Raw genomic sequence first — 15,205 nt, 5'->3', positions numbered from 1 at the left:
TGGAGCTCTCCTGCCCTTTGCCCCAGCAGTCAAGTGGGAATTTTGGTGGGATTTGGAGAAGAAACTCCTGTTTACTGGGATATGGAGCCCACAAAGGTGTGGACACGTGGTCAGGCCTGTTTTGTCTTTTGTCTTCCCATTTCCATCTCTCTTTGATCCAGATGGGATGGCAAATAGTCAAAATCTGTAGCACCTGTAGGTTGCTGGCCTAATATTTGCTGGCAGGATGGAGTATTTTGAAGTCTCTTGGTCAGCCAGTTCCAAAATGCAGCTGAGAGTTTGTGTGCTTTAATAACGAAGCATCAGTGAGTTTAGCCCCAGAGCTGGCAGGCTCCACAACCTGCTCTTGCTCACTGATTCTTGCTCTGTTAACTTCCTGTAATGACTTGAGGAATTAGCAGCAGTGTTCACTGCTACACCCCCAGGTACTGCTTTAATTGCAGCCTCCCGCGGGTTACCCTGTCACTGCTCTGTGCAATTCAAGGCTCCCTGGCACTGAATAAGGTCCTGCCGTTGACCTTCCTCCTGCCTCCTCAATGGCTTTTCCCTTCACTGATGGACATCATCAGCATACAAAGTGGGTCTTTCTGCAGACACCCTTCATCTTCCAGTTGCAAACCCAACATGTGTCATAGATACACAGATACTGGCTGGGTTTTCAGGACTGCTTTCACCACTTAGTGCTCTGCATCTCTGGAAATCAGTCCAGGTTTGCTGTACTCCCCAGCCATCTCTCCATGTGATGCAGTCCAATGAGAGGGCTTGACTCTGCAGCCCAATTTCGGGTGAACAGTGGCTGTAAAGCACCAGCCTAAAGGTCTATTGATCCATTGCTTGCTAAAATCAGCCAGGTTTTCCACTGGACACGAGACGGTTGTCTCCCTCCTGCTGTCCCCACTCCATGTGTAGAAGAGACCTCAGGAAATTTAGGCACTTGACTCCTATTGACTTTTCACCTATCTACTGCTTTAAAAATCCTAGGCTGATTGCTTCAGCCCTAGTCTTAGAAACCCTCACCTACGTGGCTGTGGGCACTCCCTGACCCTTTTCCCTCTGCTCAGATGCAGTAGGATTAGTTTAGCGTGTACAGTGTGTCTGGGGTCTGGGCAATCGCACAGGTACTTTACCAACTTCTGATCCTTTTTAAATGCTGTGCACCCTGATGCTGCTGAAGCATTTCTGGAACCATACTTTAGAAAATCCTGTAAGTGTTCAGGAGCAGCAAGGGCAGATGGATCCATAAGGGACAGGGAGCTGGGAGCCAAGTGTGACAGAAAGGCAGGCAGAGGCAGATGCCACTCTGACAGCAGGAGCAGTACCGCAGTACCACAGTACCTGAGCAAAGCAGACCCAACGTCCGTGACCAGATTCAGCCGAGGCTGCCAGACAAGTCCATAGTGATGAGGCAAGACCAATGTCAAGCTGGGACATCAAGTCCATGGGTCAGTCAGGGTGTGGATCAGCCAGGGTACATGACCTGGCACAGGCATGGCTGCAACACAGTGCGAGCAGGGACAAAGGGTGAGAGCCTCAGCTCAATTGCAGCTCCCAGGAGCTGAGGTCTGACACTGCACTGAAGCTTCTTCTAGCTTTTTTTTCAAACAGGTTCAAAGCAGGTCAATACTTCTTGAACAGCTCTGTGTTATCACAGGGCTAACCTTGAGCGCAAGCAGCTCAGTGCCCGGGATGGCAGGGGCATGTGCTCAGGGCCCTGAACCAAATTCATAAGGTGGAATCTTCCCTGTCAACCTCTGCACCCATGCCTCTGGCCTCAGGGATCCCTGATTGCACTGCTGGGACCAAAGAGTGGAAGGACCCAGAGAAGGAGCTGTGGCCAGGTTAAAGTCTTGCCAGTTGGGTTTCTCAGCTCTGGAACTTAACTAATTTTTGTCTTGAGATATTAAACCCTTTCAGGGATAGACCCAAAGACAGATGAAATTTGAAACCCAGCACCACGGGTGATGCATCTCACCTAAGCCAGAAAACTTGTATCTCCTCAAACAGAGGTGATGTCAGAGAGGTGATACCATTGTATATGGTAAAGCCAAGGACTGACTCATGTTAGTGTTCATAGAATGCTCCTTATTTAATGTGGAGGGACTGGAGAGGGGCTGGAAGAGTTCCTGTGTCATTTTGGCATTCGCTCAGTAGGTGAAAATGGCTGGAGAGAACTGAGGGCTCTCCAGAGAACAGGCCAGTATGGAGAAAATGCAGAACTTGTGTTCTCTGATAACAGATGCCTTCTTGATAAAGGGATTTCATAATGCAGAAGTTATATTTTGGGTTACTATGGTTAAAATGCAGAGATTGCTTATGCAGTTGCTGGAATTATTTATCTGACATTCCTCAGAAACATTTTCAGGGGAAAATCCACTAGATAAATAGGAATGAACAGTAGTAATTGTTTTAAGCTTCACATTTTTCTTTGCTCTTAAGACCTGAAATCTTGGAATCACCTGTGAACCTGGTCACTTCTGTTTTCCTTCTCTGCCCTTTCCTTTGTTGTCCTGGATGTGCAAGGTCTGTTTTTGGCCTAAAACATGGGGAATACCCTAATTTTATTTACAAGAGGGACCTTGATTGGTACATCTCATCCTAAAGCTTCAAACACACCATGTGAGCTCGGTGTCTTCTCCTTCCAGACTCAGATTATGTACAAATGGATTGAACCCAAGATCTGCAGAGAGGATCTCCCCGATGCATTGACCCTACCTCCTTCTGGAGAGAGGAAGGATTGTCCACCCTGCAATCCTGGCTTTTACAACAACGCCTCATCTTCCTGTACTCCTTGCCCACCAGGCACATTTTCGGATGGGACACGGGGTAGGAGTCCACAAAAAAATTGCTTGTGTCCCCAGAAGCAGTTGTCTGCTTGCATGTGACTTAGTTTAATGACACATCATCATAAGCCAGAGTTCATTTTGCATAAAATACTTATTAAATAACATTGGAGAGAAGGAGTTAGATATCTGTTTTCTCTCTGAAGTCCTTTCTTATCAGGGATTGCTGCTCTAAGTTGACCTGTTGTGTTCTGGATGCATTTCTTGGCTGATATAAACATCCTGAGGGTTATTTTAAGGGATTCTGAGAAGGGAATCATAACTTTTACAGTCAGTAATTCCTCCTCACCCATTCTCCTGTCCGTGCCAAATTCTTCCCTGTGAAAATCTCATTTTAAGCACTGTCAGATGAGTACCCTGCCAATATTGTCTAGCCTAAACTCTGACTTGTTGATTCTGAGATGTATTGGCCCAGTGGTCACCTACAGTATTTTGTGGGGACTCATTTACCATTATGATCAAACCTTCAGCTGAAGCCATTAAAAAGGAAGTGTGGTTTGGGGGATCAGTTGCAGATTACTTACCATGAGGTTATAATCTACAATTTATAAAATGCTGGTCTCGTTTCCACTCTTCTGGTCCTGACAAGTCTTTTGATGTTTAATTATAAAGAAATAAATTATTTTCTTTGCTCATCACTTGCCCCAGAGAGAAAAAAGTAATGTCTATGTTCTTTAAAAACTGTTTGAGGTGCACTTTGGCCATGTGATTTTTCTTCCCGCCCTCTCTCCCTGTAGAATGCAAAGCCTGCCCTGCTGGGACTGAACCAGCTCTTGGGTTTGAGTACAAGTGGTGGAACATCCTGCCAGGCAACATGAAGACGTCTTGCTTTAATGTCGGCAACTCAAAGTGTGATGGGATGAACGGTGAGCCGAACTCCCTGTGTTGTTACCTGCCTGTCTTTCACCTGTGCTGATCACTGTTGTAATGGAGCATTCATCAAAATGAATATGCTCTTTGCTACATGAGTCACAACACAGTTTCCCCCCCCCCCTTTCTTTAATTGCAGCAGGCTTGAAATTTCCTGTACGAAGCAATGTCACAATATCACAAAGAAGAAATAAAAAATCTCTTGTATACCAGAAGAGGGCAGGAGCTGCAGCCTATGTGAAGTCCTCTCAGCCAAGGATCTATCCCAGCATAGACTTTGATGCATACAAATATCCCCAATGAAAAAAATCCAACTGTTTGACTTCTCTCTAGTTTATCTCCTTTCATGTTTTGTGATAACTATGCCTTTTGAGGTCACACATAATTCTTTTGGCAAACTTAATTAAAGTCTGTGATCTTTGTTCATTTAGCACTCAGAGATTTCTCTCTGCACATGTGCTGAGATTGCAGCAGAGAGCAGTCACAGCTCACCGGTGAAAGTCGTCCCGTTTGGGACTTCTCCCAACCTCCAGCCTTCTCTGAGAGATTTTCCTCAGTCTGATTTGCCCTGTCAGCCTGATGTAACTCAAGCTTTGAATTATGTGTGTAGAGCAGAGGGGCACTGAAATATATGCTTAACATTTAACACATAGATTCATTGATTCATCTGTTTTAAGGCTGGAAGAGATCAGATGGATCATCCCCCTTGAGCTGCACAGCACAGGTCAGGGAATTTCAATTGCTTTGCTGATTTCAAGGTGACATTTGCCTATAAAATCAGCAGTTCATACAGTTACTAAAACTTTTCATTCAAAAGCATTATTGTACTGCTCTACAGTTTATCACAGACATCTTTAAAATGTACTAAAATACTGAATTGCTTAAAAAAGTGTGGTAACATAGAATTTTTTTTGCCATATGACCCAGAAACCATCCATTTCTTGATTTTTTTTTTTTCTTTTTTGTCCTATGAAGGTTGGGAGGTGGCTGGTGATCACATCCAGAGTGGGGCAGGAGGCTCTGACAATGACTATCTTATCTTGAACCTGCACATCCCGGGATTTAAGTAAGGAACAGGACTTTTTGTCATCTATTTCTCATTTATCTCTGCCTCTTACACCTATTTCATATTATCCCTGGAATGAACAGAATTTTCCTTTCTGAAGTGCAATGATGTCACGAATGAGAGCCAAGGGGAAAGTTGGGTTTTATTGCTGTGTCCCCACTCAGCCCATTGCAGCAGACTATTCTGTAAGACCTTGCTTTTCAGCAGTGTTTGCTTCAGTCTGAGATGCCAGCCAGCTGGCTGTCTAGAAACAGAGAAAAAATATTCCTATCCCTCTGTTTCTAAATTATCCCAAAGTAACCAGCTAAACCTGCTGTGGAGTGTCTATTGGTGCCTGCCCTGCAGGTGTTTTACAGAAACCCACATTACTTTGCACTGTGGCTCTGGGCAGCCTGCACAGGCTGTGCTTCCCCTGGAGCCAGTGGAGAGATGCAGGCACCGCAGGAGAACAGGGCATCCCACCTCTCCTGGACCCTCAGACAGGACAAATTAGCTGCTTGAGGTGCTTGTGCCTCTTTGTCAAAAGAGTGAGCTTAGACTCCTAGCTCAGACCAGGTGCCAATTATTAAGATGGGTAAGGTATGGCAAAACGAACCTCACCCTCCCTTTGCTGTATCTCAACTGAGGGGGGTTGTGACTTCTTACACCCAATGAGCAAACACTGATTTTTATTTTACAGTATGGGCAAACAGAAATGAAAATAAAAGAGAAGCAAGAAACCTATCCATGTAAATGTTTGATGTGTTGGAGTTTACTGTTTAGTACTTTGCAGGGGAGCACCTTGAATACTTCTGGTTTGTACGAAACTCCTGAATGCGTCTCCCACTAGTGGAGGGCAGATGCAATTAAATCAGTGTAAATCACTTAAAGCATGCAATGCATTTAAGCAAAAAAATTCCCTACTGATACGGTCAAATTTGGGTGTTGCTTATAAGGAGGGAACTGTACCATAAAGAAGTCAGATACCTAAAAAATAATCTTGCTGTGCCCAATACCCAGTGCAGAGCTGCTGTGCAAACCTGACCTCCGCAGTTCTGCAAGGGCAGGTTTTATGTGACAGGACTTTGATGGTTTCCCCACTGTATGAAAAGCAATTTGAAGGATTGACTGCTGCCTGTCTGGAGAGCACCATGTAAGTGTTTCGTTCCTTCTCTGTTAAATAGACCTCCAACATCGGTGACAGGAGCAACTGGGTCAGAACTAGGACGGATTACTTTTATTTTTGAGACCATCTGTTCAGCAGATTGTGTGTTGTACTTTATGGCGGTAAGTGAGACCTCTCTCTCCATGACTGAGGACTGAACCTAGTATTCCACATGCCACTTTAATACCTCTACATAGGCGTGATTAGTTGCACTAGGTTTATTATGACTAAGATTAAGTATGACATTAGTTTAATATCTGAGGTGCCCTTGCAGGAAGGATTTAATGAATGACCTAGCAAAATTCCTCCACCACGTGAGTTGTGAACCATTCCTGCTTATCTGTTTATTTTGAAATAACTCATTGGACACCAAAGAGTCAAATTTTCCCCTGTTAAGCTGACTGATAAAATTCTCCGTGTCTCTTGTGCAGTTGAGTTAGCCTCCAGAAGTTTAATAGAGTCAGAAGTCAAGATGTGGGACAGAGGGACAGGAAATGGAAAATTTGGAAATTTATTCTTGATCCTGTCAGTGACCTGGAGAATCGGGAGAGCAGCAGACAGACATTTGTTTGGGAAAGCAAAGGGCTGTGTTTTTTACTTTTGTCATCTGCTTATCGAAAGTCCATCAGCTGAGGAAGGTAACTGGATCTGTGACGGCTCCCTTGCCCCTGCCATTGCAAAGGGAAGCTGGTCCTTTCTTTTTTGTATTTAGTGGTACTTTAAAGGAATTTGCTCTTAATTAAAAGAGAATTAAGTGGAAATTAGGTGGTAGTTTAAAGGAAACTCTTTTAAAGGAAAAGCATCTTTCACTGGAACATTTACAACTGATGGAACATAAGAAACATGAATATAAATTGAACAGGTTTTTCTTGTGTAAACTTTGACGCTGTCTTATTGGCCTTAGTTCTGTTTCACTAGAGACACCAACAAAATGGATATCTGAAGATGACGGAAACTACAATTTTTCTTTGAATTTTGACCTTCCTCTCTCTGTGCTCTGGTACCCACATGTTTTGTACAAAAATGGAATTTCAAATCTGAAAGAACCACTGTGCTGAATCTGTCCTCATAACGTTTATAACCTGCTGTAGGACTTTGAACTTAACTGTTGTGTGGACTAGAGCATCTTTTGGAATAGACACCCATTCTCAATTAAAAAATTGGCAGTGATGGAAAGCAAAATAAATATGTTTGCTCTCCTTTATTAAATGTTAAATGCAATTGTAAAAAGTCATTTATATATATTAATCTCTGTATAATAAAACACTAGTGTTTAGTGTTCCAGGACCACACTTTTCATTTTTTAAAAAAAAAATTATTCCCATTTTATAGGATGTTAATCGAAAAAATACCAATGTGGTGGAATCATGGGAAAGAAGTAAAGAGAAACAATCCTACACTCACATCATCTCCAAAAATGCTTCCTTCACGTTCACCTGGGCCTTTCAGAGAATAAACGAGGGCCAAGATGTAAGTACTTCTTTACGTTCAGGGCTTTACAGCACAGCTTTCCTTGGACACTCACTGCCAGAGCTCTTGCCCTCCATTGAAGCTCACAGGCTTCTTGTAAAGGATGAGTTGCTGTCACCATATAGCATCCCTTGGGAGGCAGCTGTGAATAAACCATCCATGTTGACAGACAGGTGCATGCATAAGTCCATCCCTGAATCAATGTTCTGGGTCACGGTGCTGTGATTAGTGTCCACATGCCATGGCGCAATGGCACCAGGGTGGTTTCCTCAACTCTTGTTCCAGAGCAGACAGTTCATCAATGACATGGCAAAGATCTACTCCATCACGGTGACCAATGCAGTGGATGGAGTTGCCTCTTCTTGCCGGGCCTGTGCACTGGGCTCTGAGCAGTCTGGCTCATCGTGCGTGCCCTGCCCGGCGGGACACTACATCGAAAAGGAGACCAGCCAGTGCAAGGAGTGTCCAGCCAACACCTTCCTGTCCATCCACCAAGTCTACGGCAGGGAGGCCTGCATCCCATGTGGGCCTGGCAGCAAGAGCACCAAGGTACAGAAACCGAGTGTCTCTGAGAGATGGGCAGACAGGGTTTATTGGGATATAAGCACTGAAAGGGACAGTTTTAGTGCTTTCCTACAGGTATGTGCCTTGTGAACATTGAAGTATAATTATAACCAATGGTCCCACTCTTCTAAATATGTCCCTAGTCTAATTCCTGTTTGCAAATATGCAATAAGAAGATAAGATTGACCACACCAGCTCAAAAAAAGGTCCATTTCAAGAAGCTGTACTGGGGACAGTGTAAGAACAGGGCAAGCATATACCTTGCTTCCACCTACAACTGTCCCGGACTCCTGCTGTTTTAAACTCAGCGGCTCCCTCAGCTGGATGATGTTTCTGTGCCTTTAGAAACCTGTAACAAATTCCTCTTACATGAAATTGCCCTTAAGCCTAGATAAACATTTATCGTGTGCAGCATCCTTTGGCAAGGAGCCGCACAGGGACTTGAAGAAGTGCTCCGATTTGTTCATATTCTGCCTTTCTCCAGCTGGGTTCGTATCCTGTCCCTGTTTCTTGAGCTCTTTCCTGTGTTTCCTTTGCACAATGTAAGCATAACTGAGGCCGTGTTCTGGTCGATCTACGGGGCTTTAAGCTGGGACACTGGGATCCTAAAAGCACCCACAACAAAACAAAGCAAGAAACTCTGCATTTTCTTGACTAATGCAGCAGACAGCAGAAAGGCCAGGCTTAGGGAACATTAAAGTCCTCATATGTGATTGCAAGGGACTGAAACAGGAATGGGAATTCTCCCAAGAGAAAGGTGAATTACAGGAACAGGACAAAATTCCCCTCCATCCTTAACAAGGAAAGCAGTCCTGTCTGCACCTGCTTGCTTTAACTCCCAGGTGAACGGTTTGCTGTTGGTCTATAACTGCTTTTTAACGGATGCCTCTCCTTCTCTGAAGGACCACTCTGCCTGCTTCAGTGACTGCCTGGTGTCGTACATCAAGGATAACCAGAGCCTGAATTACGATTTTAGCAACCTCAGCCAGGTGGGCTCATTGATGAGCGGACCCAGCTTCACCTCCCGAGGGACCAAGTTCTTCCACTTCTTTAACATCAGCCTGTGTGGGAATGAGGTGAGCTCAGCTGGTGTTGAGGGTCGCGGGGATTAACCAATTTGCTGCCTGTGTTGATGCTCTGTGGGATCACACTGAGACAGGACGAGGACTCTCCTACAGCTGAGCTGTTGCCAAGACCATGCAAACACTTTCCTCTGGATCTTGCTCAGCAGTGCAAAAGGACTTTTGAGCAGCCAAGTGATTTTCCAGAGCAGAGATGACAGTGTTTTAGGCATAAGTAACGCTCAGAAGGAAAACCCTGTCACATCCCTACCTTTTCTTAGTTCTTGTGTCTTCAAGTCACTTGGGTCACAACCCTGACCTTTTTTGTGCTGCCACCAAGGAACTCAAGTGAAAAGCCTGAGTCTTTCAGTTGCCAGCTTCTTTCCATATGTTTCCCTTGTGACTTGGCTGGAGATGTTGCTGTCAGCAGAGCCCCTCGTCACCGTGCTCTCTGCCAGTGGACGAGGTGCTCATTGCTGTCTTTGTTTGCAGCCTTTTAAAGTGGTAGAAAAATGTGTTTAGTCCAAGAGTGCAAACAGTCTCTGCCCCAGAGTCAAGATTTTTCTGTCTGGGGCTTGGACTGTACCAGAGCATGTTGTCACATATATAAATTGAAATTTCGGAGCAGTGCCAGTGATGTGTATTGTCCCATGAAAGCCAATGCATGTAGTTTACATTGATGTTCAGCCCTGTAAAGTTCTGAAGTCTCTTTCCCATGTACCAAAGGATTTGCATGAGTTGAGGCAAATGAGTAGTCACATTTCTTTACAGTGTTTTTCATACTTCTAGGCTTAAATGCGTGTTTAAGTACCACCTGGATTAGAGCTGCTGACAACTAGATCCACAAATGTACAGACATGCTCACTCCCCTGTGGATCTGGTCTTTATTTTCCCAAACTACTGTGATGGTACTACGGTACTACCAACTGTAGTTGGTACGTTACCATTAGGTCCTGAGTGCTTGACGTTTTGTCAGGACACCTGAGTCTGGTGATTTGTCTTTCCTTGCTGTTGCTCTGAGATTCTAGCACTGGTCTCGACATCTGACAGTAATGCAGCCTTGAAGGCTATATGTCTGTTTAGGGATTTCATGTATTTGTGCTCTGAAAATATTTTATCTGGATTAAATCCCAAATAAAGACGTATTCTACAATATATTATTTAAAGGCAAGGGAAATATGGTTTCCTTTGCAAGCCATTTTATTATGCTCTGCAAGTAAACGCTGAGCTGTCAAGATAAACAAAGAGGAGTGCTTCGTAGCACAGGTTTCTGATAAGACACATACCAGAGGTGACATTGTGTTTCTGGCTCTGTACAAGGCTTTAATCGGAGCTTTCACAAATGGCACAGTTTGCTGTTGCAATTTGTCCCTCTCATGATAGAATCATCAAGTTGCTTCTAATGTGCAGTAATGAAACTCATCCAGGTTGCAATTAGGAAGTTTGCAGTCTCTCATTTCCCAAACTTTTTCATGTCTTATCAACAACCAACAGCTTCCCCATTTTTTCCTGATTGTCCACAGGGAAAGAAGGTGGCTATTTGCACAGACAATATCACAGATGTTACTCTGAAGGACATGGTTGCAGAATCAGAAGATTTTTCCAACTTTGTGGGAGCTTTTGTCTGTCAGTCCACCATCATCCCGTCAGACAGCAAGGGTTTCCGAACAGCCCTGGCTCTGCAGTCCAACAGCCTTGCTGACAGGTTCTTAGGTACATGGTTTGTCTTCTGCATGTTGTTATCATGGATGTACTCTCATGTGTTTAGGGCTGCAGAGCAAATCCTTCTCAGCTCAGCAGTGCTGCATTACCTTGGGAGAGGAGCGAAGGGGCAGCCCAAGATTCAGTCCCACTTTGTTCCTGAGCTGTGAAGCAGATGTGGACAGATGCCATTGCTTTTTGCTGCTGTTTCGGTCCAGCTAATGGCTGGAGGAGGAGAAGAGTAAGGGCTCCCCCCATTCTTTGTTTTCCATGCACATATTACTCACTCTTCCCCATGTTTGGTCTGGTGGGTCCCGTGGTGCATAGAATTTCAGCACAAAAATCTGGAGAATGTAATTAAAAAGCACTGTTTTTCTTTCATGTTTCCTACCCACCTCACGCAGAGCAAGACCAATCACTGTAGTAGTCACATTAGTCCAAGTGTTTCTGCCCATGCCAAGTCCCCACTTGGGCAATTTCAGAAGAAGAAGCTGGTGCTGGGACATAATTAGGCGAGGAAGGAGGAAGCTTAGGGCAGCATGGGGCCATGCACATCATTAAGTCTTGCATTGCTCCATCTCACAAGTTCCCAGGGTCTGAGGCCAGATTACACAATGAAGTCATTTAGTCTGCTCACCTATCCATTACAGGCACTGAGTGTTTGTACTTTCTCCCTGGCACTGAGCCCAGAAACTCATGTTTGACAGAAGCACATCTTTGGAAGAGCATTCAACCTGGACTTTTAAGACTGCCAGAAATAAAAGCTTTTCCACAGTCACTGGTATTTTTTTCCGCTGGTCAAACACCATCTCTGTATTTTGTTTTAAAGCAGACTTGTTTCCTGTTTGAATTTGCCTGGCTTCAGTTTTCAGCTTTTGCTTCTTGTTATTCTTTCTCCATTTCACACCCACATTTTCCTCCTTGGAGAAATATTTTGTGTACTGGAATCATCACACCCTCCCCAGTCTGCTCTTCTGATAAACTAAGTAGACAAAGTTCTTCTAAGTCTCTTGCTATCATGTATTTCTCTCAAGCATCTGAATATTTTTTGGGGCTCTTTCTGCAGCCTCTGTAACTTGTAATTATATTTTCTTAAAGCATGAACATCAGAATAGTATTCCAGTATTTAATTCATTGTAATGGCAATAAAAATCACTTCTGTGTTTGTATTAACATGTAAGGATGGAATCCCTGAGTCCTTCTTTCTCCAGACTCCAGCTTCATGATGGCTTCTTGGATCTGATGTCCACTCTAGATCTTTTTCAGAGTTACAGTTTCCAAGGGAAAATCTCTCTTCCTGAGGACTGGCCTTCATCCCTTGCTGCACTTGTCTGTGCTAAAATATGTTTAGTTTGATTGGGACCAGCTTACCAAATGAACCAAGTTGCTCTGTATTTTATTCCTGTTCCTCTTAATCTTTGTCTCATCTATACACTTTACCAACAGTGATTATATAGTTACTTGCAGATCCCTGATGATAATCTTGCATTTTGGGACTCCGATATCAATGCCTAGAGAAGCCTGGAGACATACCACATTTGATGACAATTTCTCACGGCCAGATAATTTTATAATTAGTTAGTTAAATAGTTTTTAATCCAGAGTGTGCACTTAATTGATATTACACTGCTAACTTTTTAATTAGAATTTCATGTGGTAATTAGGGAAATACTTGATAAATTTACATAATTTTCTTTAGCAACCAAATTCGTCAGCACTCAAGGAATGAAATCAGATTTGTTCAACAAGAGCTGTTCTCCATAAATTCATATTGACTGTCACTCATTATGTATCTAGCCATTAACTGAAACCCATCTTCCACTTACCATTCCTGTTATTTTGCCTCACCATGTTAGCCACATTGTAATTTGGCTCATCATATCCCCTCTCCATCAGTCTTCTGACATTTTGCTATCATTAAAAGCTCTATTAAAGGTCACTCTTAGGTATGGGTTTGCTAGTTTGTAAGCATGCATACCAGGTAGATGCCAATATCCTCTCCTGCCACTGAAGGAATGAGGTGTTCAGTCATTGTCTCGAAAAGCGAGTAGATAGTCCTGATTTTTTTCCTAATACAGAGAAAAGATATCAAGCTCTTCTGCTGCCTTTTCTTTATCACAATTGTTACATTTTAAAATGGTTGAAGTTTGCCTTTCCTATCCATAAGATGTACTTTTATTTCTAGTATTTCTAAAAATCTTCAAACTTATAATTTTTCTAGTGCTGCCAAACACAGGCTTTTCCCTGAAGTCTTTAGCATCCATTATCATTTTTCTGTAACTCATAACTTTTGATTTTATTTGATTCTGTATTCCCCCTCCATGAAGCTTGTGCCAATGTTTTTATTTGAATTGCTCTTTTACCGCTGTTCTGATCCAAGGTGGACTCTTAGTCAAAGCTATTGTCACTCTTGAGACAGTCATTGTGGCTTTTTAGCCATATAATTAATATCCTCTGAAGAATGCCATTTTTTTTTTCACACTTGATTTTGCTTCCAGTGTTCTTATTTTTGAGAAACTGCACTTTGAGATGCCATCTCTACAGTATTGCATATTGGATGGGAATATTCTCTCATTGCCTCTGTTCAATATAATAAGGTACCTAGGAGCTATCATCTTCCAGTCTAGTGAGTAATTAATCTCTGTCCATTGTGTCGCAATGCAAATTGAAGTTACCCTGTGTTCAATGCAATGTCGTTGATGAGAGGAAATGATAATCCTTGCTGACGTCAGCGTACGTTCTCATACTCTCAGAGGTCCCTCCACAACAACCTGACATCTTTCTGCACATTCTCCTGATGGTTGCTGCAGCACAGCTCATTTTGTTCTGTCTGTTGATGTGATGCTCTGTAGCTATTCCTCACCTGCAAGCCCTCCTGGGCAATGTTACTGAGCACATTAATCCACGGGCTGTCACAATCCCAAGCTCTGACTTGTCTTACACCAGGTACCAGTGTCTAGCACCAAACTGTCACCTTTGCTATCTACTATATTTACTGAAAAGGGTTATAACCAGACATGGGTTTTCCAGCACTGTGAATTGTCCTCCCAAATGTAATGCCAGTCAAGTCGAAGTCAAGTCAAAAAGTCCTAAGAAATCAGCTAGTCTCTCTCAACTGTTGCAAGAACAAGTGGAAAACTTGTTTTCTTCAGTCTTTCACATCTTTCTACCAGTTGCTGGCTGCTACCAATTTTTCTTGTTCTAGCAATTTTTCCCCTCACGAGAAGGATGCAGCCTGTCCCATCTGTACAGCTCACTCTTCTTCTGAAATGTTGCAGTGCAGCACCAATATTTTCTGTGTTCTTTGGTTCATGGCGTTGGAAGAATCTCTAAGAACTTTGGTTACTTGAATTTTCCTCTTTTTCAGCTCTTCTCCAAAATCCATGCAGACCTATGTAACCTGTGTTGTTCCACACATCGGCCTGTCATTTGTTCCAAAATGTACGATCAAGGCTTGCCTATGACTCCATAATCCTTCTGGATCTTGTCATTGCATCTTTCAGTTTTTCTCCCACGGTACTGCAGATTGCTCAGGGTGTTACGTGGTTATGATGTGTTAAGGTTATGCATTCAAGGTGTATGCTTTGAGCAGTTGATTGATTGGATCAGATATCTTCAGCAGTCCTTTCCCAACCTAAATGATTTTATGATTCTGTAATATCCCGTGATTGCTTTAAATTCATACAAAAGAGCAAAACTTATTTACACTGGTGTTGTTTTATTAATTTTCTGTTCAGTTATATCTGTATGAGGAAATCAGACTGTATGAGGAATATACAAATCTGCAAAGTTTAGTTAGAATAGAAGAAAGTGTATAATGTATAGTAAAGTTGTTGAATGCTATTGAGACCCACACCTTTCAGACCGAGAAAATGTTATATGTGAACCCCTCAGAAATCCATTCTTAGCTTGTTGCCTTTTTTTTTCTTCCTTCTCAAATTTTAGGAGCTACTGTTGAAACAACACTGGAAAATATCAGCATCAAGACAGATATGTTTCCTCCCTCTCCAAGCAAAATACCTGATGTGCATTTCTTTTACAAGTAGGTAAAAAATACTGTTTATTGCTATGTCAAATTTCTTCATTTGGTTAAAGGAAATGAAATTGGTGAGGGGAGATCTTTAATCCACCTTTAATCTTTCTTTCTTTAATCAGTATCTGGCTGATATTGATTGGCATGTTGAAGAACATCTCATGAAATCAGCAAACACTGTTTACTCAAATCTAAATTACACTTGATCTGTAGGGAGTGATACCAGAGCTTTGATTCATCCAGGTGCCACTTCCAGTGTCATGTTCGTTTCCATAATTTCTTATATATGGCTTTCATATGTCCACTTCCAGTTACTTATTTTCTTTCACATTCGTTTGTATTTACTTTGATGTTACAAAAATGAACTAATTGAGGTTAAAAATAATTGTTCCAACCTGCACAGTTACTAGTGTGCTTTTCCTATTTTTCACGTTCTTCCATAAAAAGAATACCTTA

At 42.7% G+C, this 15,205-nt stretch overlaps 1 protein-coding gene across 1 annotated transcript in view; it reads left to right on the top strand.

The window, feature by feature from the left end:
* The window catches only part of ELAPOR2 (endosome-lysosome associated apoptosis and autophagy regulator family member 2), a 103,807-nt gene that overhangs the window by 76,397 nt on the left and 12,205 nt on the right, over nt 1-15,205 (top strand). The window contains exons 9-17 of the mRNA XM_082309106.1: nt 2,643-2,823; nt 3,578-3,706; nt 4,686-4,776; nt 5,940-6,042; nt 7,253-7,390; nt 7,676-7,939; nt 8,857-9,030; nt 10,539-10,728; nt 14,662-14,758. Coding sequence (XP_082165232.1) covers nt 2,643-2,823; nt 3,578-3,706; nt 4,686-4,776; nt 5,940-6,042; nt 7,253-7,390; nt 7,676-7,939; nt 8,857-9,030; nt 10,539-10,728; nt 14,662-14,758 — 1,367 coding nt within the window. The remainder of the gene's footprint in view (nt 1-2,642; nt 2,824-3,577; nt 3,707-4,685; nt 4,777-5,939; nt 6,043-7,252; nt 7,391-7,675; nt 7,940-8,856; nt 9,031-10,538; nt 10,729-14,661; nt 14,759-15,205) is intronic.

Source organism: Platalea leucorodia, assembly GCF_965183815.1.
Source record: "Platalea leucorodia genome assembly, chromosome: 4".
NCBI classification, from domain to species: domain Eukaryota; kingdom Metazoa; phylum Chordata; class Aves; order Pelecaniformes; family Threskiornithidae; genus Platalea; species Platalea leucorodia.
Note: the sequence above shows the minus strand (reverse complement) of the source record. Positions and strands in the feature narration are given on the sequence as shown.